Raw genomic sequence first — 24,218 nt, forward strand, 5'->3', positions numbered from 1 at the left:
AATTTGATAGAAATCAAGTTTGGACTCTAGTACCAAAGCCAGATGGTAAAACAGTTATTGGTACAAAATGGGTATTCAGAAATAAGGTTGATAAGGATGGGATTATAGTAAGAAATAAAGCAAGGTTGGTAGCACAAGGTTATAGACAGGAGGGAGGAATTGACTATGATAAAACTTTTGCACCTGTGGCCAGAATAGAGGCAATTCAGATTGTTCCTAGCTTATGCTTCACATATGGATTTCAAAGTATCTCAAATGAATGTGAAGAGTGCTTTTCTTAATGGCAAATTGCAAGAAGAAGTGTATGTAAAGCAACCTCCAGGTTTTGTAAGTAAGACACTTCCAAATCATGTGTACAGGCTTGACAAAGCCTTGTATGGCTTGAAACAAGCTCCTAGAGCCTGGTATGATACTCTGACATCATTTATTTTGCCTAAGAATTTTGTTAGAGGATCAATAGACAAAACCCTATTCATTAAAAAGGATAGAGGTGATGTCTTATTAGTTCAAATATATGTGGATGATATTATTTTTGGGTCTACTAATCCTTATATAGGAAAATGGTTTTCTGATACAATGTCCAGGGAGTATAAATGAGCAATTTATGTACTTTAAATCATTTTTTAGGGCTATAAATTCAACAAGGTCATGAAGGTATTTTCATAAATCAAAGCAATTATATTCCTGATTAAATTGTTAAGTATGTCTTTAGAAATTGTTCAACTTTGAAAACTCCAATGAGTGTGTCTGAAAAACTTAGTAAAGATGAGTCAGGTAAATCAACCTGTCAAAAGTCCTACAGAAGGATGATTGGATCCCTATTATACTTAACTGCTAGTAGACCTGATATAATGTTTGCCACATGTCTTTGTGCAAGATATCAGGCTGGCCCAAAAGAATCCCATTACAAAGCTGTGAAACGGATTTTTAGGTACCTAAAGGGTACTCCTAATCTGGGCCTCTGGTATCCCAAAGGCTCAGGATTTGAACTAATTGGGTACATAGATGCAGATTATGCAGGTTGCAAAATAGACAGGAAAAGTACTTCAGGAGGATGTCAGTTACTGGGTGGAAAGTTAGTAAGTTGGTCAAGTAAGAAGCAAAATTCTGTTGCTACTTCTACTGCAGAAGCAGAATATGTTGTAGTTGGTGGATGTTGTGCTCAACTTTTATGGATGCAACATCAACTGGTAGATTATGACATGAAGTTCTCAAAGACTCCAATCATGTGTGATAATGAAAGTGCAATTGCTATCACAGAAAATCCAGTTTTCCATTCCAAAACAAAGCATATTGATATAAGGCATCATTTCAACAGAGATTGTGTTGAAAAGGGAAATGTTGTTCTTAAATTTGTTGGAACCAATGATCAATTGGCTGATATTTTTACTAAACCTTTAAGTGAAGAAAGACATTTTCATCTTCTTGGATAATTAGGTATGTTAAATGCACCACCAGAACAATTGTCCTCAGAGTCTGAAATTTGATTGTGTTTTTGAGTCTGGCACATAGACTTTAAATTTTTCTTAAGTCAGACTCAGGTGAAAAAATTTCTGTTGTCAAATATTTGTAAAATCTTTTCTAAATCTCTAAACGTTTTCTGTTGCGATTAGATTTAGTTTTTTTTGGTAATGATTACGCGATTGTATGCTGAGTGATTAACGGATATTTTTCTTTAAACGGTAAAGTTTTTAATGTCAAACGGTAACTTTTTGGGTCAAATGACAAAATTGGCGGTTTAAGGTTAAAACTGAACATATAAATACCCTTGTTGAACCCTTATTGTCTACTTTTACAAATCGCAAATGCTCAAATCGCTCTCTTAAAGCTGTAAACTTTCTTTGATTTTGCTCATACTTTTGACTAATTCGATACACTATTTCTGCTATTTTTTTTTGTTAAATCTTAGTTGCTGTATTTTGTGTAATCATGGTGAAATATATTCCATATATTCTTTTGCCTACTGCTAACATGAACAGGGCTAAGCCGATCAAGCACAATAAGGATATTCAGGTTAACATCAACAATCGTGTTGCTTGTGTTGATATACCAGAAACTTTTCAAAACCAGGGTTACGAACAACTTGTTTCTTTCTTGCAAAACCATCCTCTTAGAGATGGATTTTTTAGATGTCCAACACACATGTATCCTGCTATGCTTGCAGAATTTTGGTATACATGTACAGCTAACCATGAGGCTCGTTCAATAACTGGTACTTATAACAATGGTGGTAATTTTGTAACTATTACTGAGGACTCCTTAAGGAGAGTGATAAACTTCCTACTAAGGGATAATTTTGTTGATTTTGCAAACAAAACCACTACTAAACAAAGTTTTATTTTAGTTGGTCAACCAATGGTTACTGGTGTGGTAAGGATGAACATGTTTTCATTCAGATGGAGTTTTCTAATTATTAGTTCACAGTAATTCAACTATGAACACCAGACTCTTAATTTCACACAAACAATAGGAATTAAAGTGCAGAAAATTAAGAGAACACGAATTAGAAGAAAACCAATAATATTTTAAGCACAATCGTGTTTTTGATATATATAAAAACTGCAAACATAAACGTGTATTTATACAAGAAGAACCAAATCTTCCAGATTTGGTTTCTTAACAAACTACACTACAAAATAGGAAAAGATATACAAGGATCAAAGCTAAACTTAAGGAGATTAATTCTGGAAGATAAACACAAAAACGCATCATCATATATCTTCTAAATATAAAAGAGATCTTCCAGAATCTTCAAATGGCTTTATCAACAAGAAATCATTCGGCAGTTGACTTTTGAAAACTTCAGACTCTAACATCATCTGCTCCTCAGACTCTAACATCATCAGACTCTAAAATCTGCAAAATACTTTGACTCATCAGATTAACTTTCCCAACAATCTCCCCCTATCTGATGATGTCAAAACAATTCAAGCTACTAACCCATCAACTTCTTGACCTCTCTTTCAATCAGCTTGCACTTATGCTTCATGTGTGAGATCTTCTTCATCATACTGATCTTGCTGTACAAGTGCATCAACAACTTTCTTCGAAAAGGTAAGGTCTGCAGAGATTCACACCTTGTCATCAAACTTAATAGCAGCTCAATATTAGCATCCTCAAACTGATCCACTCTAATCAACATTCTCCTTCCATTAGAAGTTTTAACCAGCAATGCATCCAAATACTCAACATAAAAATCATCTATAAACTCCATATGTTCAGGAACAGCATATGTATCAACTATCCTCTTGACCCTTCTTTCTTTCTTTCTCAAATTAAAGGCTTCACAGAAAACTTCATAATCCTTCAAACTAATAAACCCTTCTTCAAACACCAGATGCACAAACATAAAAATCCTCTTAAACACCTCACTTAAAATCACCCTGTCACCTTCACAACCTCTCAAACCAAATGCAATTCCTCTCCATTCACAAAATCCTAACCTCAATATTTGATTCAACTTCACCCTTAATCTTTTATCAGAAGCATGAGATAAAGTCAGAAACAAACACACTCCATCATACTCAGTCCTATCAATTTCAACCTTCAACACTTCTCCTTCATACCTTCTAAATCTAAACCTTTTATTCAACTTAGCTCTCAGATCATTCAAGACCGCAGGATTTTCAGAAATATCACCAGCAGATTCTGCAATCATCTCACCAACAGCTGCAACATTTTTACCCTTATCCTTAACACCACCAGCAACAATTTCATCACCAACAGTAACATTCTCAACCACATTTTCTGAAACCACAACCTCATCAACAACAATGTGCTCCTCCTCAATTTGATTCTCCCCCTCAACAGCAGCTCTCTTATTCTTATCACCAGCAACCTCTGCATCATCAACTCTCTTTCTTTTCTCCCCCTTTTTGACATCATCCACCTGAAGAGAAGATATGATTTCCCAGATTTCAGCTTGTTGATTTTTTAAAGTAACCAAATCAGAAGCAAACCCTGTAAAACAACTTTCTACCCCATCAACTTTCTTTTCCAATACATCCAACCTGTCATTAAACATCACCACAGAATTTGAATTACCAGCACCACCCTGCAACTCCCCAACCAACCTCCTCACCTCCATCAACTCTGATTTTGAAACAAAATTATTATTAAAGTTTTTAGAAAGATCAGACTGCACAACAGATAGTTTGTCATCAAACTTCTTAGTCAAATTAGTCAAAGCCTTATTCAAGCCAACCAATTCAACTGGTGCCCCAGTCTGACCTGCAGTGTCAATAGATGTGGGTATGGTTGGTATATCCTCATGACTTTCCTGTTGTGAAGAAAAGCAATCCTTGGATAAAGAAGGTGTTGAGGCCTGTACCACACCCTGTGACATGAGTGTGGCATTGGCAGCCTGTGCAAGAGTGTGTAAGGATGACATGCTCTGGAAAGGTAGTGACAGACTTAAGTCTGAGGTAGAAGTAGGTTTGGCCATTTCAGTAGGTTGTTGAATTTGGTTTGATGAGTCCAGGATTGGGACCTCTGTTTGTAAGTTAACTGAGGGGGTTGCATCAGTAACTGTAATGTGGGTATCCAAGTTAACTAACCTATCAGGTTTGGTTAAGGTCAAAGCACTGCTTGCAACAACCTCTAGCAGAGGTGAAGAAACAGTACTAGCACCATCTTGCCTAGTGAATTGTAATGGTGAATTCACAGGTGCTGAATCATCTAAGGGTTCAAGTATGGTGGTATTCTCTGTATGAACTGGTGAGTTCATAAGGTTGTTTGATGAAGATATTTGCTCAGTAGCAGTGGGTGAAGATGGGTTAGATTGAAGTGGTGTTTCTTCAACCATATCTTCAGCCTGCTCTGTTTGATTGACAATATGGGGTGGAGTAATTGGGGGGGTAGAAACTGAATGTTCAGATTCTGTTGAATGTTGTTGACCATTGTTGTGACCTTCTTCAGATTCTGATTGCTCAGATCCTGAAGAAGATGCCCCTTCAGATTCTGATTGCTCAGGATCTGCAGGTTGGTCTGCACGGCCCAAATTGACCCAATGCATCATAGCAGCTGTAAGAGGGACTTCTTGACCATCAACAATGTGCCTATGAAACATTTTGACACTGCATTCAGGTAAATACCTGTACTCATAGACATTAAAAGTTTGCAAACCATTGTACAAAATTGGTGTCATTGCTTGTTCAAACATTAGACTCATAAATCTTATGAATGGCACATTGTGATCTCTTAAAGGTTTTTCAGTAAGCACTAAGAGTTCATTAAAATACAGACGTGCAAAGTCTATATTTCTCCCTGTTACCATGGCATCAAAAATATGAGCCTCAAAATCATTTATTTCAGTTAGACTCCCACATTTAAAACTCAAACTTCTGATTATATTTGACAATAGAAACATCCACCTTGGACTGAACATACTGATTTTGACACTAGAATTGGTTAAGGGCTGACCAACTAGGTTAAAACAATTTCGTACAGCAGATTTTGCTGCTGTTCGAACAAAATTCTCATTAAAAGGAAGGTTTAAAGCAGCCCTTAAATGATTTTCAGTAATTGTTAAGGTGTTGTTACCATTCCTGTAAGTACCAGTAATTGACCTTGCTTCTCTGTTCCCATTACAAGTGTACCAGAACTCAGCCAGCATCTCAGGATACATCACCGTTGTCTTAAAGAAGGCATCCTTCAAAGGATGATTCCTCATAAACAGCATCAATTCCTCATATCCCTCATTAGCAAACCCTTCTGGAATTCTACCACAAGCTACTCTATTGTTCACCGATACCTGTACCTCCTTATTACCTCTAAAATCCTTTGCTCGATGCATCCTTTCAGTTGGTTCCAGAACAAAAGGGATGAATTTCATGTTCGCCATTGTAATCGCAAGAGAATTTCGAAAAACAGATGAGGGTTTTGAGATGATCGACTGATTTGACAAAAAAATTTAAAATTTAAACCCTATTAAATAATTCTGACACCGCCAAAAATTTTACCATTTACCTCCTCAAAAAGTTACAGTTTTGACCCTTTTATTATAAGAAATAGAATAAAGAAAAATAAACTTACCTAAAACAGAACAAGAAAAAAAAACTTTATTTGACTCAAGATAGAAAATAATTTACACAAAATTACATCAAAAATACACCAGAGTCACACCATCTCAGACTCTGAAATAGCATTACCTCATCCAGACTCATTAAAACATCAGACTCCGGAAGAGTCATCACTAGACAACATTTCACTAGATGGATTTAACATTCCAAGTTGTCCAAGAAGATAAAAATGCCTTTCTTCATTAAGTGCCTTAGTAAAAATATCTGCCAATTGATCCTTTGTACCAATATGCTTCAAATACACTTTGCCCTTTTCAACACAATCCCTTATAAAATGATGTCTGATTTCAATGTGCTTTGTTCTTGAGTGAAACACTGGATTCTCAGTAATAGCAATTGCACTCTCATTGTCACACATGATTGGAGTGTTGGACAATGTCAACCCAAAATCCAAAAGTTGATGTTGCATCCAAAGTAATTGAGCACAGCAGCTTCCTGCAGCAACATATTCAGCTTCTGCTGTAGAAGTAGCAACAGAGTTTTGCTTCTTACTAGACCAGCTAACCAGTTTTCCACCTAACAATTGACATCCACCAGAAGTGCTTTTCCTGTCTAACTTGCAACCTGCATAGTCTGCATCTGTGTAACCAATTAGATCAAACCCTGAGTCTTTGGGATACCAAAGACCCAGGTTAGGGGTACCTTTTAAGTACCTAAAAATCCTTTTCACAGCTTTGTAATGAGACTCCTTAGGGTCAGATTGGTAACGTGCACAAAGACATGTAGCAAACATTATATCAGGTCTACTTGCAGTTAAGTATAACAAAGATCCAATCAAACCTCTATAGGTTGATTGACAAGTGGGTTTACCAGACTCATCCTTATCAAGTTTTTCAGAAATGCTCATTGGTGTTCTTATAGAAGAACAATTTTTGAAACCATATTTGTCTAACATGTTAGCAATATAGTTACTCTGGTTTATAAAAATACCCTCAGAACTTTGTTTTATTTGCAACCCAAGAAAATAGTTTAATGTACACAAATTACTCATTCTATACTCTTTTGACATAATATCAGAAAACCATTTTCCCAAGTTAGGATTAGTAGACCCAAATATAATGTCATCTACATAAATTTGAACAAGTAGCACATCACCTTTGTCCTTTTTGACAAACAAAGTCTTGTCAATAGCTCCTCTGGAAAAATTATTTTCTAGAAGAAATGTTGACAAGGTATCATACCAGGCTCTTGGAGCTTGCTTCAGACCATACAATGCCTTTTTCAATTTGTAAACATGTTTTGGAAATTTCTTACTTACATAACCAGGAGGTTGTTTCACATACACCTCTTCTTGCAAAACTCCATTCAAGAAAGCACTCTTCACATCCATTTGAGATACCTTAAACCCTTTGTGAGCAGCATGAGACAAAAACAATCTGATAGCTTCAATTCTAGCCACAGGAGCAAAAGTCTCATCATAATCTATCCCTTCTTCTTGCCTGTACCCTTGAGCAACCAACCTTGCCTTATTTCTGATAACAATACCATCTTTATCCACCTTGTTCCTGAATACCCATTTTGTGCCAATGATAGTTTTATCATCAGGCTTTGGAACCAATTCCCATACTTCATTCCTTTCAAACTCTGTAAGTTCTTCAGTCATAGCCTCATTCCAGTCATCATCACCTAGTGCCTCATCAATCTTCTTAGGCTCAATAAGTGAAAGAAAACTTGAAAACAAACAGAAATTAGCTATGGCAGATTCAGACACAGCAGCCTGATTAGAAGAACTAGTCTTGGGTAACCCTGTAGTATCCACAACATAATCATCAAGATGCTTTGGATGAACTATGCTTCTTGAAGATCTTCTGATAGGTACAATGGGATCTGAGGTGGTATCTGATGATTGGCCACTCTCTTGATTAACAACAATCTCTTCTTCTTGTGTAGATTCTTCTGTATGAACACCTTCAGCAATAATATTTTTAGAGTCTGACCACTGTTCATCAGACTCAGACTCTGAATCCAGAGTCTGAACAATGTTCTCTGAAATTAACTTAGACATTTCTTCAAGTGCAGAATTCTCAGAATTGGATGATTGATCCATTTCTAAGGAGCTTTCATCAAAAGAAACATTGATAGATTCTTCAATCTTCATTCTCCTCTGATTGTAAACTCTATAAGCTTTAGATACAGAAGAATATCCCATAAAAATACCTTCATCAGACTTTGGCTTCATCTTATCAAGCTGATCTCTTTGATTTAAAATGTAGCACTTACACCCAAAAACTTGAAAATAATGAATAGTAGGCACCTTTTTGTGATATAACTCATAAGGAGTTTTACCATGTTTCTTCACAATCAGTGACCTATTTTGAGTGTAACATGCTGTGTTTACAGCTTCAGCCCAGAACCTTAAAGCTACATTCGATTGACATAGCATAGTTCTAGCTGCTTCAATAAGGGTTCTGTTTCTTCTTTCAGCAACTCCATTCTGTTGAGGAGTTCTTACAGCAGAGAAGTTTTGACCAATTCCAGATTCTTCACAAAAATCAATTAAAGTAACATTTTTGAACTCAGTACCATGATCACTTCTTAACTGTTTAACAAGAATACCCTTTTGAACCTGCTCTCTTTTGATCAACCTGATGATTTCTTCAGGAGCATCACTCTTTGCAGCCAAGAAAATAACCCAAGTAAATCTGGAATACTCATCAACAATCACAAGAGTATACCTTTTTCCACCCAAACTACTAGTATTCATTGGACCAAACAGATCCATATGAAGCATGTGAAGTGGATCACAAATGGTAGCCAGGGTTTTTGAAGGAAACTTGGTTTTGGTTTGTTTACCCATAATACAAGCAGAACATGGCTTATCTTTCTTAAAGGGTTGCTGTGGAAGACCTCTCACCAATTTCTTCTTAGACAGCTCATTTATATTCTTAAAATTAAGATGAGAAAGTCTTTTATGCCACAGCCAATTTAGCTCATTTACAGTCTGAGAATACAAACATGTCTCAATACCAGAATTAACAGAATTCAGATCCAATACATACACATTCTGATGTCTCCAGGCCACAAGTGTTGGCCTACCTTTTGGATCATAAATAATACCAGCTTTCTTTCTGATTCTTATTTCACAGTCTTCATCAGCAATTTGACTAACACTTAGCAGATTATGCATCAACCCTTCAACTAAGGCAACTTTCATCAAAGTAACACTACCAGCTTTCACAGTACCATAACCAACTGTCTTTGCAACAGAATTATCACCATATCTCACAGGAGGACCCTTCTCTTCTACAAACTCTACAAGATGTTCTTTGCATCCAGTCATATGTCTTGAGCAGCCACTATCCAGATACCACTTACTACCCTGCTACACAAGACACAAACAACTACACAATTAATTCTTGGAGGGAACCCACTTTTCAGTGGGTTCAATAGGAGAATCTTTTACTCTCCATACAAAAGCTTTGTTACCAATCCAGATCAACTTGTCTTTAACAGATTTCAAAACACTTTCACTTTCACAGACTTTGGGTTTCCAACACTTTTCAATTCTCTTTGGAAGACAACATGTACTCTTAACAGGAGATTTCTCTTTACTTTTGATTACATTATTAAGTTTTGAAATTTCCTTTTTAAGTTTTCGAATAGTCTTAGTCTGTTTGGACTTTGACTTTCTTTTTGACCTTTTAGAATCTGGACTGGTACTAGTAACAGAAGATAAATCAGATATGTCCTTGCAACTTGACTCATGGGTGATAGACTCCTGGTCAGAACATTCACTTTTAATTTTCAAATCTAAACTGTTAGAGTCTGAAGATTTCTCAAGTTCAGACTCTGATTGACTTTTACTTTCTGACCAGTTAGAGTCTGATGGTAACAAAATTTCAGACTCTAAAGGATCTCTGCTCTCAAGTACAATGATGTCTAAAGGCTCAACAGGATCTAATGATTTTACAAAAGCATTTGTCAAAATCTTTTTATCACCATCAAACTTTACAAAAGTATCTGGTAAAATATCAGGTTTAAATCTATTAGGATCAGCTTCCACATTATTGTCTAATATGTAGTTTTCACCTAATATAGCCTTAACATCATCTGGAATTTGTTTGGCAATAGCATCAGAATTCTTTTTAGAAGATACACACCAAGATCTACAAATTGACTCATAATGTTTTGACCTTTTAATTGATCTTCCTAATTCTGTATTTAATCTTTTAGTTTCTTCAGCATATGCCATTTTATAAGTGTCTAATTCAGCCTCACACGATTTTAATCCTTTAATTTCAGCATCTTTTTCCATAATTGACTGTTTAAGATCAAAGATTTGTGTTCTTAACCTATCAATGTCTTCTAAACACCACTTAAAGTCAAGCAACAAGTACTGAAACATTCTCACTTTTTCATTATCAAAATAGTTCACAAAGTTTTGTACCTTATAGGCAGAAATTTTATTACAAGAACTATCCATATCCATCTTCTCAATAGCCTTCAGATCCTCTTCAAAATTACTGGATCCACCAACCATTTCAGTTAAAGCCATAAAACACTTGTCTTCCTCATCATCTGATGATGAATCTTCATCCTCCCATGTTTCAGTATACAAAGCCTTCTCCTGTTCTTTACCCTTTGCCTTCTCAGCTTCATTCTTTAATTTCTTGTACTTCAACTTGTACTTTCTTGCTTTGTCAACAGACTTGTAGGAATCTGAACCTCCTTCAACCTTAGACCAGCAATCAGCAGCTATATGCCCTATCTTACCACACTTGAAACACTTAGCTTTCTTTGGATCAAATGAACTCTTACCTTTACCCTTCTTAAAACCAAACTTTCTTTGCTCAACTCTCTGAGCCAAAAGAGCTATCTGGGCCTCCAGATCATCATCTTCCTCATCTTCTTCAGATTCACTATCATCAGAAGTTTCATCATCCTCAGATTCAACCTTACTAGAGTAACTGGAGAACAACTGTTTGTTCTTCTTTGTAGTAGCCACCAAAGCTGCCTCTGGATCTTTAGCAACCTTCTTAACATTGATCTTGTTCTTCAACTGTGTTTCTTCAAAATTTGATAGAATACCAAACAACTCACTTAGCTCATACCCTTCAATCTTCTCACTTATTACCATAGAAGTAATAACCGATTCAAAGTTTGAAGGTAGTAATTCAATGAACTTTTGACACAAAACTTGTTGTGTCTTTTCTATACCAACACTTTCAAGATCATTTATCAAAACCTGAAACCTTGAGTGGAGATCACTTAAGGATTCTTTAGGCTCAGCAGCAAAGTTTTCATAGCATCTGATCAGATTCTTTCTCTTTTGAGTCTTAACAACTGTGACTCCTTCATAATCATTAAGTAAAAGATCCCACATAGCTTTAGCAGTCTTGGCATGACTAATTTTCCTGAGAATAGGAACAGTGACAGCATTACCAATAATACTTCTTATTTTGCTGTCAAGCTTAAACTTTATAGCTTCTGCTTCTGTCCATCTTTCTCTTGGAGTTGAACGAAAATAAGCAGGTTGTGCAGCAACAGTATCTGATCCAGGAACAGCATCGACCATTTGACCTGGTGTAATGGGTCCTGTGGTAAGGACAGTTTCTGCATCTTCATGAACAGATCCAAGAAACCATAGAACTTTTAGCTTCCATGTTGCAAAGTCTGTGCCATCAAAAATCGGCACACCTTTTCCAGCCATGACTGGAGTAACAATTGTACTGGTAGACATCTTGATTTCTTCAAAGATGAAAAATAGATCGTTTTAAAGATTACCTTTGACGGATTTACACCTTACCCGCTCTGATACCAGTTATTAGTTCACAGTAATTCAACTATGAACACCAGACTCTTAATTTCACACAAACAATAGGAATTAAAGTGCAGAAAATTAAGAGAACACGAATTAGAAGAAAACCAATAATATTTTAAGCACAATCGTGTTTTTGATATATATAAAAACTGCAAACATAAACGTGTATTTATACAAGAAGAACCAAATCTTCCAGATTTGGTTTCTTAACAAACTACACTACAAAATAGGAAAAGATATACAAGGATCAAAGCTAAACTTAAGGAGATTAATTCTGGAAGATAAACACAAAAACGCATCATCATATATCTTCTAAATATAAAAGAGATCTTCCAGAATCTTCAAATGGCTTTATCAACAAGAAATCATTCGGCAGTTGACTTTTGAAAACTTCAGACTCTAACATCATCTGCTCCTCAGACTCTAACATCATCAGACTCTAAAATCTGCAAAATACTTTGACTCATCAGATTAACTTTCCCAACACTAATTTCAAATATTTTGAGGTGTTTAAGTTACAAGTATGGCAGTCTTAGTGAGATGAATGAAATGGAAATTCAAATTTTCAATGCTTTGGTCACAGGGAGAGACATAGACTTTGTACGTCTACTTTTCAATGAACTTTTGATTCTAGTTGACAGGAGCACTAGGGATAATAATGTCCCATTCATCATATTCTTGAGTCCGATGTTTGAGGATACCCTAACTCTACCTTTGTATGCAGGTTTACATCAAGAATTGGATCACATGCCCCCCCAGAGTGCACCACTAAGATGTTTCACTCACCAATAAATCCTTTTGAGGTTGATTTAACACCAGCAATGTTGGTGTGGGTGGCGCAGGATGACAATAATCAAGCAGCAGATCTTGCTGGGAGTTCCTCCTCAGATTCTTGGCAACCAGAGTCTGAGGATGACATATCATCAACAGAATCTGATTATTTAGACTCAGATGCTTCTAATGATTCTGGACCCTCTGCAGGTAGTGATCATGGGGCTCATTCATTTGCTGTAGAGTCTGAGCAATCAGGTAATGAGGCAGATTCGATAGTACCCCCAATGCTGCTGATACAGGTGTTCATTCATCTGGTTTGGGAGATGAGCAATCAAATCTTGAGTTAGTTTCGACAACACCTTCAGGTATGGGTTCTGAACCGCATACTGAAGACAAGAATGGGGTACTACCATCTCATTCTAACCCCTCTTCACCCACTGCTACCGAAGAAATAAACATTCCATTAGACCACCAGATGACCCCACCAAGTCATTCTGAGCATACCACCATATTTGAACCTATAGATGATCAAGCAGCTGTGGATTCTCAAAAAATATCCACTAGGCCAGTTGCTCCTATTGGTTCATCTCCTTCTCTGCTAGAGACTGGAGATGAAATCAATCCAACCCAGCCTAAACCATCTAGAGTAGGTAACTTGGATCCCCATATTACTATCACTGAAGAGACACCCTCAGCTGGTACAACAAGAGATGTCCTAATCCTGGACACAGCTACCCAATCCAAAGCTCCACCAAAAATACCTGAACCCACTATTGCCTCATATGTAAATCTGGCTCACTTATTTCCCACTCAAAATCTCTTACACATGCTAGCACGGGCTGCCAATCCCTTCTGTGTCTTATGATCACTCACAACAAGAGACTCGTGAGGACACTCAACCACACACTGCATCTACTCCTAAGGTTCCACCCCAACCTGAGGCACCAACTCATTTGGTTGGCATTTTAAATGTTTTGACTAATATAACTGTGCAGTTTGATGGCAAGCTAGCATGTGTGTAGGCTGGATTAAATAACTTGAATAATAATTTGGCAACCAGTAATTATCTGGAGGAGGTAAGAAGGTTGGTTGAGAATTTGACAGGGTTGATGATGCAGGTACAAGCAGGTCAGGCAACCACCTCAATTGCCAATTTTGTTGTGTTGCAATCTGTTAACAACAGACTGGAAACTTTGGAGGTTGCTATGGGTGATGTGCATAGCCTACGTTCTGAGGTTTCTGACTTGTCTTCTGAGCTTGGGAATATTAAGCATTTCCAGGAAAATATTTATGATCACATATCTCATGTGGATCCTCCACATTATTCTTCTGAAGAGGATGATGTCAAAAAGGGGGAGATGAAGAAGAGGAAGGCAGAGATTGAGAAAATTCCGGTTAAAAGATATAAAGTTTTTCATGATGATGTACAGGGTTGGAGAGCATGGACTGAAGGTAAAGGAGAAGCTTCCAAAACAGATGATTCAAAGGCTGAGGGGGAGTCACAGACTCAGGGGGAGTAACAAAAGAAAGATGATCATGTTGAGGGGGAGCAATCACAACAAGATGCAGAGCAACAACAATAGAAACAACAAAAAGATGAAGCACAACAAAAAGAGCATGATGCAGCACAACAACAGAAACAACAACAAGCAGAGCAACAACAAGAAGAGCAAACACAACAAACAAAAGCTGGTCCTAAATCACCACCTTTAAAGATGACTAGAAAGAAACAAATCTCAAAAAGAAGAACTGGAGCAGGGTGTAAGCCTGGAGTAATACATTTGGATGACTACACTGATGAAGACTCAGATGATGAACAAGATAACATTCCAATTGCTGCACTTAATTTGAGTGGAAGAAGGATGACCAGAAGTCAAATAAAGACAAGCACCACCAAGCAAACTTCAACATCTACCAGGTCACAAAAACAGAAAGAAAAGGTTGCAGGGAAAAGAAAGCTAACTCCAGAAGAAGAAGTTAGTGATGATCTGTTGAGAAAGTCTGCTGCAACTGCAGGTATGTCCGTTGAAGATTATCTGAAGAAGATAGAAGAAGAAGAGAAAGAAGCAAAACTTGATAAAGTTGAATTGAAGAAGCTTAATAAAGAAATAGAGTTAGGTGAAAAGTTGAATATAGGTTTTGTTTATAGAAGTTATGAGAGCTGCATAATTTTGGGAAGTACAGTAAGAAGGAAAGAGAATGGGATGATAAGCTTGGGTTATGCTTTGTCTGATGGGAGACAAACTTCAATAGATTTGGATCAGTTACATGGGTTAGGGTTTGTTGAATGGAAGGTGTTGGCTAGATGCATTAAGAATTATCAAGACTGGGATGTTAGAAATGAAGTGTTGAACAAAATTCAGATGATGGTTCATGTGTCAGATGAGTTGGGGATGATAGAGAAGAAAGATTATGATTCTTATTGTATGATTTATAGTTTGGAACAAAGGAAGAAGATTGAAGGGGTAAATTTGGTATTTGAGAATGAAAATGATCCAAGATTTCCAGTCCCAGCACATGTTAGATTTGAAGAAAATGTTTACATAGCTGAACCTGAAGGATTGATGTACAGAGACAGAAGAGGAAGGTCTTGTTTGATGAAGGTTGATAAATTCAAGGATACAAAACCAAGCCATCTACTTGCACTTCTTGATAAGTGTAAATCTGAGCAGAGTTTACCATTCAGAAGAAAATTTGTGAGCTACTTGTTTGGAATTCTTTCTGTGATTGAAGATTGTTCGGGTCTAAGATTCAAGGTTGAAGAAATTAAAGAAGAGTTTGTCAAGTTACAAAGAATCTGAAGACTAGAATAGGTGCTTCAAAAGCAAGAGAGGATGGTGAGAAGGAGTGATAGCAATACTTGTGGTTAGTTTATAGATTAATTGTTTTGTAATAATTTTGAATAAATCAAGTTATTGTGTTTTCACTTTAGAGGTTTTGACATCATCAGATAGGGGGAGATTGTTGGAAAAATATGTTTAGAATCTGATGAGTCAAACTATTTTGGTTAAGTATGTTTAAGTCTGTAATATAGAGTTTGAAGAACAGAGTCTGGAATACAGAGTCGCAAGATATACAGACTCAAGAAGTTTGAGGATACAGACTCAAAATGATAACTGACAATAAGAAGACTTATTCAAATACGCGTGTATCTTTGAAGATAAGAATGAAGAGATTACATCTAAGCGAATATCTCTGCATTCGAATAGCAGATTTGATTTGATTTGATACGATTTTATCTTGTTTCCTATATTGATGGGTTGTTAGTTAGGAAACGATATAATTGTGGGGATTATGCTTCCTCTATTCATAGTATAAATAGATGATATGTATCGTAGCTAAAACTGTCGATTACTTCAATATAATCAAATCTTCTCTTTCAATTGTTATTATTGTTGTTATCATCGTGTGTTTATTCTTATAATTCACAAATCAATTATTCCGCAACTTGATTACTTTGTTGATTAATATAATTGATAAAGGAAATCTTGTTAATTGATCACTGTAAAAGTTCTAGGTTGTTTAATCGGACGTAACATCTATAGAGGAGTCAATGTGCTTGTTTATAGAGGGTTTAGTTGTTTAGCAAAAAAAAAAAAAAAAAAAAAAAAAAAAAAAAACTTTTTGCAAAGATTTTATGTAATCTTAAAATTTCTCAAACAAAAATTGTTTCGGCCCAAAAGATTTTCTTAAAAAAGGTAGACAATACGTACACACACAAACACGCGTAATTGTGGGCCACATATAATTGCACGCGGCACGCCAAAAAATAACACATGACCACACTTGGTCTTAACCGTCAACCCAAAAAACCATCCAAAGACGACAAAAATTATTTAATAATATACGAAGTATATCATAGAAACATAGATGAAAGTGATTTGACTTTGCACCTAATCATATATTTTCCACATTAAATTTTGATTAAACATGATTAATGCTAATTAAACTCATTATTCGTTGAAAATGAACTGGATCTTGATGGACCTATCAATCTTATTTCTTCTGTTTTCATTACTTCACTTTCACAAAATTCATGCTACAGAATTAAGCACCATTTCGAGCTCACAGGTTTTAACCAATAATGACACGTTGGTCTCACCCACCGCGATTTTCGAGCTGGGATTTTTCAAGCCCGATAACACGGCAAGCAAATATCTCGGTATTTGGTACAAGAAGATTAGTCTTAAAACACTTGTTTGGGTTGCAAATAGAGATCACCCAATCACAAGTGCATCATCATCCGTACCACTTGTATTGAGTATTACTGATGTTGGAAATTTAGTACTGTTTAACAATAGCACCATGATTTGGTCATCCAACACAACTAGCACAACATCAATGAGTTTAGCTGTGAAGCTGCTAGACACTGGAAATCTAGTCATGGTGGGCCCACAAGAGAAAATGATCTGGCAGAGTTTTGATCATCCAACCGATACTCTTTTACCTGGCATGAAGTTAGGGAAAGATTACTTAAGAGATATCGAATGGCATCTAACATCATTGAATAGTAATCAAGATCCATCTCCAAGTGGACTCACGCGGGGCGCAGACATAATCGGTTATCCTGAAAACAAATTAAGACAAGGATCAGTAGTTAAATACCGGGGTGGGCCATGGAGTAATCAACGGTTTACTGGTGCTTCTCAGTTTAATCGGAGCTTGACGTTTGTATACAAAGTGGTACTTACGAAAAGTGAGGTTTCGTTTAGTTATATTCTTGAGAATAGTAGTATGTGATATTTGTGATACAAAGTGGACTACTTTGAATTCTTCGGGGCAGTTAGAGAGTTCGGTTTGGGTAGAAGAAGGTAAAAAATGGCAACTAAGTTTGTCATTACCGAGAGATATTTGTGATACGTATAACTTATGTGGTGCGTATGGAAGTTGCAGTCTCGATATGGTTACACAATCTTGTGCTTGTTTGGATGAGAAAAAGTTTGTTCCGCGAGATGAAAAACGTTGGGACACTGCTGATTTTTTGGGTGGTTGTGTTAGGCGAACACCGTTAGATTGCAGAAATGGGTCAGATGGGTTTATTAAGTACTCTAATGTGAAGCTTCCGGACGCAGAGAATACGTGGTTTAACATGAGTATGAGTCTGAACGAGTGTGAAGAAGAATGCTTAAAGAATTGTTCATGTATGGCTTACGCGAATCCTGATACAAATTTAAGTAGTAAGGGTTGTCTGATTTGGTTGGATGACCTGAAGGACATTCGCGTGTATTCTGCAGCCGGTGTTGGTCAGGATATTTTTTTAAAAATGGCTTCCTCTGAATTAGGTAAAAATGAAATTATTTTGTTCTGTTTTTTGGATTAGCGACGAAACCTTTCTATGAACGAGCATATTGGCTCTCTCATAGAAGGTAAACCTCGGGTAATCAAGCCCCCGAGCGCAAGACCTGATACCGGGTGAATTCAGGTGCGAATTTATATATAAGTCCGTAGGACACGTGACACCACTAGTTTAAAAACTTTTAGTAGATAATAACCTTTAAATTGTATATTAAATTGTATAGGACACCACTAAATTTACCTGTATGACCCATATATTTTTTAAATTTATAGTTTTTCTCTTAAATTATATTATACACAGCTAAATTTAACTACTCGGACCTCATATATTTTTCGAATTTATAGTTTTTTTTAAGGTAATTACCACTATAATAGTATTGAAATATAAGTACTAAAAAAAATTTCACGACCACATTGATTGGAATGGCCACTGGGTGAATTGCGCATTATGCGCACCCTTCTGGTCACACTACCTTTCTGAACAATATGCATAGCCAGGAATTACTTTGTTCTGTTACATGTTTGAAAATTCATTATTAACATTGTCGATACACTAATATCGTGCAGTTGGTCAATCAAGTTACAAAAAGAAAGGAGATGCAAAGGTTAAAATAATGTTACTTGTAATTATTCCGGTGGTTCTGATCATAGGCGGTTTATCTACGTGGTTGTGGTATGCAAGGAAAAAACGGAAACATGCTGAACAAATGGAGGGAGGTAAGAAATTGCGTGCTTGCATCAGTAAATTCTGGGATTTTTAACCTTTGCTGTGAATGGATTCATATTTGAAAATATTTTATGTTGAAAGTGTGTTATATTTTAAATGTATAGGTGTCTCTGAAAGCCAGCTACCGTTGTTTAGCTTCTCAACAATAGCTACTGCCACTGCCAATTTTTCAACTGACAATGTACTTGGAGAGGGTGGATTTGGACCTGTTTATAAGGTAATCAATTATACTATGATTCTTACCTGGCAAGTGGGTTGAGTCGGGTTTGGGTCTGATTTAAATGGGTCAAAATTTTTGATCGGTCGGGTCAGAATCGGGTTGGGTTGGGTCAAAGTTACTCACGTTGTGAAGAATGATCATCAGGGTGTGCTAAAAGAAGGGCTAGAGATTGCAGTTAAGCGTCATTCCAAGACTTCGGGCCAAGGAATTGACGAGTTCAAGAATGAAGTCATCTTCGTTTCAAAACTACAACATCGAAATCTTGTGAAGCTTATGGGATGTTGCATACAAGGAGATGAGAAATTGTTAGTCTATGAATACATGCCGAATAAAAGCTTAGACTCGTTCATATTTGGTGAGAATCATATCTATGCAAACTTACTTGAAATTCTAAGTTTAGAGATTATACATAAACTTATCTAAACACACAATTTGGGCAGATCAAAAACAAAGCATGGTACTTGATTGGACAAAGCGATTCAATATTATCAAAGGAATTGCTCGTGGACTTCTTTACTTGCATCACGATTCAAGATTAAGAATCATTCATAGAGATCTTAAAGCTAGTAACATTCTACTAGATGAGGATATGAACCCTAAAATATCAGACTTTGGGATAGCTAGAAGTTTTGGAGGAAATGAGACAGAAGCAAACACACACCGAGTTGTTGGCACGTAGTAAGCAATTATAACCAACTGTTTTAAGTCTTTTATTTTCATTCCATTAGTCTTTCGGTTTTTAACTTATAAATAAATCTACTATGTGCAGTGGTTACATGGCGCCAGAGTACGCACTAGATGGTCTTTTCTCAATAAAATCGGACGTATTTAGCTTTGGCATTTTGGTTTTGGAGATACTGAGTGGGAAGAAAAACAGAGGATTTATCCATCCCGAGCATGACAACAATCTGATCGGTCATGTAAGTTCGCTAGTCAAAAACTGTTATTACCATAAATTAGCCTAATACATCCAATTATAAAATCATTCATTAATCTGTTTATACATTATGATCAGGCATCGAGTGTATACAATGAAGAAAGGTCAATGGAACTGATTGATGAAAATTTAGCTAAATCCTGTGATCAGTCTGAAGTTATAAGATCAGTAGCGGTCGGGTTGTTATGTGTTCAACAAAATGCAGGAGACAGACCAAACATATCATCTGTAGTTCGAATGTTGGACGATGAAGGTACACTACCGATACCTAAACAACCAGCGTTTTACATGCAAGGGGAGTTACTTGTAGCAGATTTCACTTCAAGCACTTACAATGCAGGTTCAGTTAGCGACTTAACTATTACGGAAGTAGATTCTCGATAATAACATATGTAAATTACTAAATCATCTACTCATGAATCATGAATATTCATTATGTTAAAATGGTTGTAATTATTTAGTACAGTCAATTACAATTACAATTGATTAAATTCATGTTCAAGGGCTTCTTCTAATAAAAAGTAAGACTGTTCCATCAAATCAGGACTTAATCTAAACATAAGAACACAAAATTCCATTTGATTAAGCGCGCCATCTCCATCATAATCACCTTCTTTTAACATACTCATCAAATCATCATCACTCAAATCTTGCAAACCCAAAACAGAAGAGTTCTTTTTAAGGCTGTTAAAAGTAATAACACCCTTATCAACATCCATTAACAAACGAAACCCATTGCATAATTCTTCGATCAAACCTTCACCGCCTAACTTATCCGCCATAACTGGCAGCAAATCTTGGAACCCAGACTGGTTAACAACATTTGATGCCATTGATTGTTGCTTTGTTTTCTAGAAATGAATGTAATTATTTAGTTGAGTATGTATGTATTCGATGCATGATATAATGTGTTGGAGGGTGGTTTATATATATTGGTTAATAAGTGGTGGTTACTCAAGGACAGCCAAGAAACAGCTAAAAATGTTAAGTCATCAGGCGGCTTTTTAATTGAGGGTGTAATTGCCTATGAGCTACGGCGAAGGTATGTGAGGAAGGACTGGTTCTTGGTTGTTGCATATAATAATTATTTTGTATACAAACTTAAATTGTTTTTTGCTTTTGAAGCTCATGGGATGCTTCTTGCCTGTGAGGCTGTGATTAATGAATTAGATTTTATAAGAAAATTGACAAACTTTTTGTCCGATTCCAACAATATTATTAGAGTAAGTTACGTTAATAGTCCCTGAAAATGATCATACTCACATATAATATTCATACTCGGAACCAATTGCATAAACAGTCTCTACTAGCATCTTTTGCTTGGAATAAATTCCGATTCTGCAAATAAATAATTCAAATAAGAATTTTTAAGAGATAAAATTACGTGAATTGTCCCTGTAATTTATTCAAAATTTCACAAATAGTCTAGAAAATTCTGTGAGCGAGTAGTCCTTGTGGTTTGTAATTTTTGCGTGGATAGTCTGCAACTAACGCTCGTTAATTCTCTTCGTTAAGTTCAGTTATGTGCTAGACATATGAGGATATTATTGTCATCTTACACTTCTTTTCCTTTTCTCCTATACACATTCCAATACACATTTTAGTACGGGTGTGCACCATTTGGTTTCAAACCGAATAAACTGAATAACGAATCAAATCAAAACAAAAAAAATCAAACCAAATTTTTTAAACGATTTTCGGATCGATCGAAACCGAAATCCGGTTTTGAAAAATTTAAATTCGGTTAACCGAAAACCGAATTAAATATCGAGTGAAAATTAATAACGTATTAAAACATATTTATATTATATTTGATGTATTATTATATTTTTATAAAACACTATACATGTTATATACCTTGTATACTTAAATTAATTTCACAACCGTTATTCCTAATTTATATGTAAGTTTATGCTGGTTAGGATTTTTATTTTTAGTGATTTCGATTTTACCCGAAACCAAACCGAAATCAAATTCGATTTTCAGTTTGTTTTTGGTTATGGTTTTTATATTTAAATTTACTTTCGGTTTGGTTTTTAGTTTTCAGTTTTCATTTCAGTTTGGTTTCGTTGAACCACTTCACAACTTCTTCCATGCCATGAAGTATCCACCCATGGTACCTTTTTCATATCGTTTGGGGTAAAGGGGAGGGGATTTTGGCTGTGCCCTAGGATCGGTTTCAAGGTTTCTTCCCGGGCAGCGATGGGGGCGGGGCTATTATCGCTGCATCGGCATAGTCGAAACAGGAGATGATCGCAACGGGTGGTTTAGTCCCGTCGGGTGATCCAAATCGCTGTAAAAAAATAAAATAAAATAAAACTGAATAAACCCAAAAGCCAAAAACGGAACCAATGACTCATTCCAACATTCTAGATTTATCATTCATCATCATTAACACAAATTCATAATCAAAAATGTTAATTACCATACTGTGATGACCCGGGAATTTCCGACCAAATTTAAACTTAATCTTTATATGTTTCCAAGACGATAAGCAAAGTCTGTAATGTTGAGTCACAAAAATTTTGAACTGTTTAGATGGATTCATGTAACCTTTGAACATGCCCGATGATTCACGAACAATTGTTTGTAAATAAATAAATATATATATATATATATATATATATATATATATATATATATATATATATTCAAATAAATAAAGGTATGTAGATTAAATACAAATAATAAAGTACAATAGATCCGTAAGAATAATTATGAAAAATAATATACAAAATAATAAATTGATTATTAAAATAAAGCTACACATAAAAATGTATGAATTCTATAAATAACTATTATGATGTATATAGTAGTTTACATATAAAAGATATAAACATTATATGTATTATAGATATAATTATGATACGTAATTTATAATATGTTACAAGTTAAAATACAAAAATTGGTATTCATATTATTACGTTCATTAGTATTATCAACATTAATATTAATATTAATATTAATATTAACATCAGTGTTATTAATATTATTATTTTTAAAATATATAGAAAGGAAATTTGATACATGTAACTTGTGTATCATAATTGTTACTTATATTATTAGATACTATTATTATTATCTCCATCATTAAGAATCATTATTTATATTATCATTATCATTATTTCTGTTATTAGAAAATAATACAAACTTTTGTTTTTTATCATTTATAAATTAGTATATTCTATTATTATTAGTTTTTTTTATTTATTATTATTCTGCATTATTAATATAAATATTACTAATCAATATTATTATTAATATTAATAATATACTTATTGATTATTAATAATAATTCTATAGAATTATATAAAAAAAATAAATTTCCAAATCTGTTAGGGGTAGCTGTCAAATGTTACGTAACTCGTTTTCTTTTCTTTTAACCAGTACAAATTAAGATTTCCAAATCACAAATCAGTCCAAAAGCAGTTGGAATCGTACACAGCTTTTATTTTTTTATTTTTTTCTTCTGTTACCAATATTGAAAACTGTTGATCCATTTTGGCTATATACTAAGTGAATGATTCGATGAATTGGATGGAGACATTCAGTTCCTTTATTACCATCATCAATTAAACCCTTTATAGTCATTATCAGAAGGAGATTTGTAAAGAAAAACCAAGAATAATAAACCTGACCTCTATTCTTTCTACTTTTCAGCCAAAATTCGAATTCGATTTCTATTTCAAAAAGTGTTAATGCATTCTTGTTAGGAATTAATTACTAAAGCTATTTGAAAAATCTCAGTTTTCAATTCTTTATAACGATCATGAATTTTGAGGTCAAACTGTAATTTTCAAAAGTCAACCAAATCGTTCATTAAGAAATTTGGATTCATTGTTATGTTTTAGGATCAATTGGTGATCCAGAAAGATTCTAATCGTGGTTTAAAACAAATTTCATGTTGAAAGTATTGTCTAAAACATTCTAAAAGGTTGAATTCGATTTTAAGATCATTGTGTTCTTCATCACGACGGGTACAGCTATATTTTTTTTTTTCGTCTGTTTTAATTAATTTAGGTCGAATGGTGGTAGTTGTTGGTTGTTAATGAATCCTAAAAATAGTATAAAACTTGTTAAGTGAAGAGATTTAATCTCTGGTCGAATATGGTTTGAGAAGAAGGAGAGTTATAGGGAAACAGATAGGGCATACTTAAATACAACTGGGATGCTTTATCTTTGAGAAAAACTGAAATGGATCCGTGGTTAGGGGGTTTGCTTATAAGCGGGAGGTTGCGAGTTCGAGTCCCGTCGCAGGCAGTTTATTTTTTTTATGCTCCTAAGGTATAAATTGATATTTTAAATATTATTATCATTATTATTATTATTATTATTATTATTATTATTATTATTATTATTATTATTATTATTATTATTATTATCATTATTGTTATTGTTATTATTATTATTAATATTATTATTAG

At 35.1% G+C, this 24,218-nt stretch overlaps 2 protein-coding genes and 1 pseudogene across 2 annotated transcripts; 2 read left to right on the forward strand and 1 right to left on the reverse strand.

Moving 5' to 3' along the window:
- Positions 1-737: 737 nt before the first annotated feature.
- Positions 738-1,433, forward strand: LOC139852069 (secreted RxLR effector protein 161-like). The gene has a single exon (XM_071841292.1). It carries the CDS (start codon positions 738-740, stop codon positions 1,431-1,433), a length of 696 nt encoding a protein of 231 aa, XP_071697393.1.
- Positions 1,434-16,596: 15,163 nt separating this feature from the next.
- On the forward strand, positions 16,597-20,637 carry LOC139886022 (G-type lectin S-receptor-like serine/threonine-protein kinase At4g27290; annotated as a pseudogene).
- Positions 19,897-20,776, reverse strand: LOC139886023 (calcium-binding protein PBP1-like). Its single transcript, XM_071869764.1, has one exon. The coding sequence runs from the start codon at positions 20,625-20,627 to the stop codon at positions 20,271-20,273; it is 357 nt and encodes a 118-aa protein (XP_071725865.1). The 5' UTR covers positions 20,628-20,776; the 3' UTR covers positions 19,897-20,270.
- Positions 20,777-24,218: the final 3,442 nt, after the last annotated feature.

Source organism: Rutidosis leptorrhynchoides, chromosome 1, assembly GCF_046630445.1.
Source record: "Rutidosis leptorrhynchoides isolate AG116_Rl617_1_P2 chromosome 1, CSIRO_AGI_Rlap_v1, whole genome shotgun sequence".
Classification (NCBI taxonomy): Eukaryota; Viridiplantae; Streptophyta; class Magnoliopsida; order Asterales; family Asteraceae; genus Rutidosis; species Rutidosis leptorrhynchoides.

Excerpts from the sequence above, each read along its gene's own strand:
- LOC139852069 (XM_071841292.1), top strand. The coding sequence starts at position 738 with ATGAGTGTGTCTGAAAAACTTAGTAAAGATGAGTCAGGTAAATCAACC.
- LOC139886023 (XM_071869764.1), bottom strand. The coding sequence starts at position 20,627 with ATGGCATCAAATGTTGTTAACCAGTCTGGGTTCCAAGATTTGCTGCCA.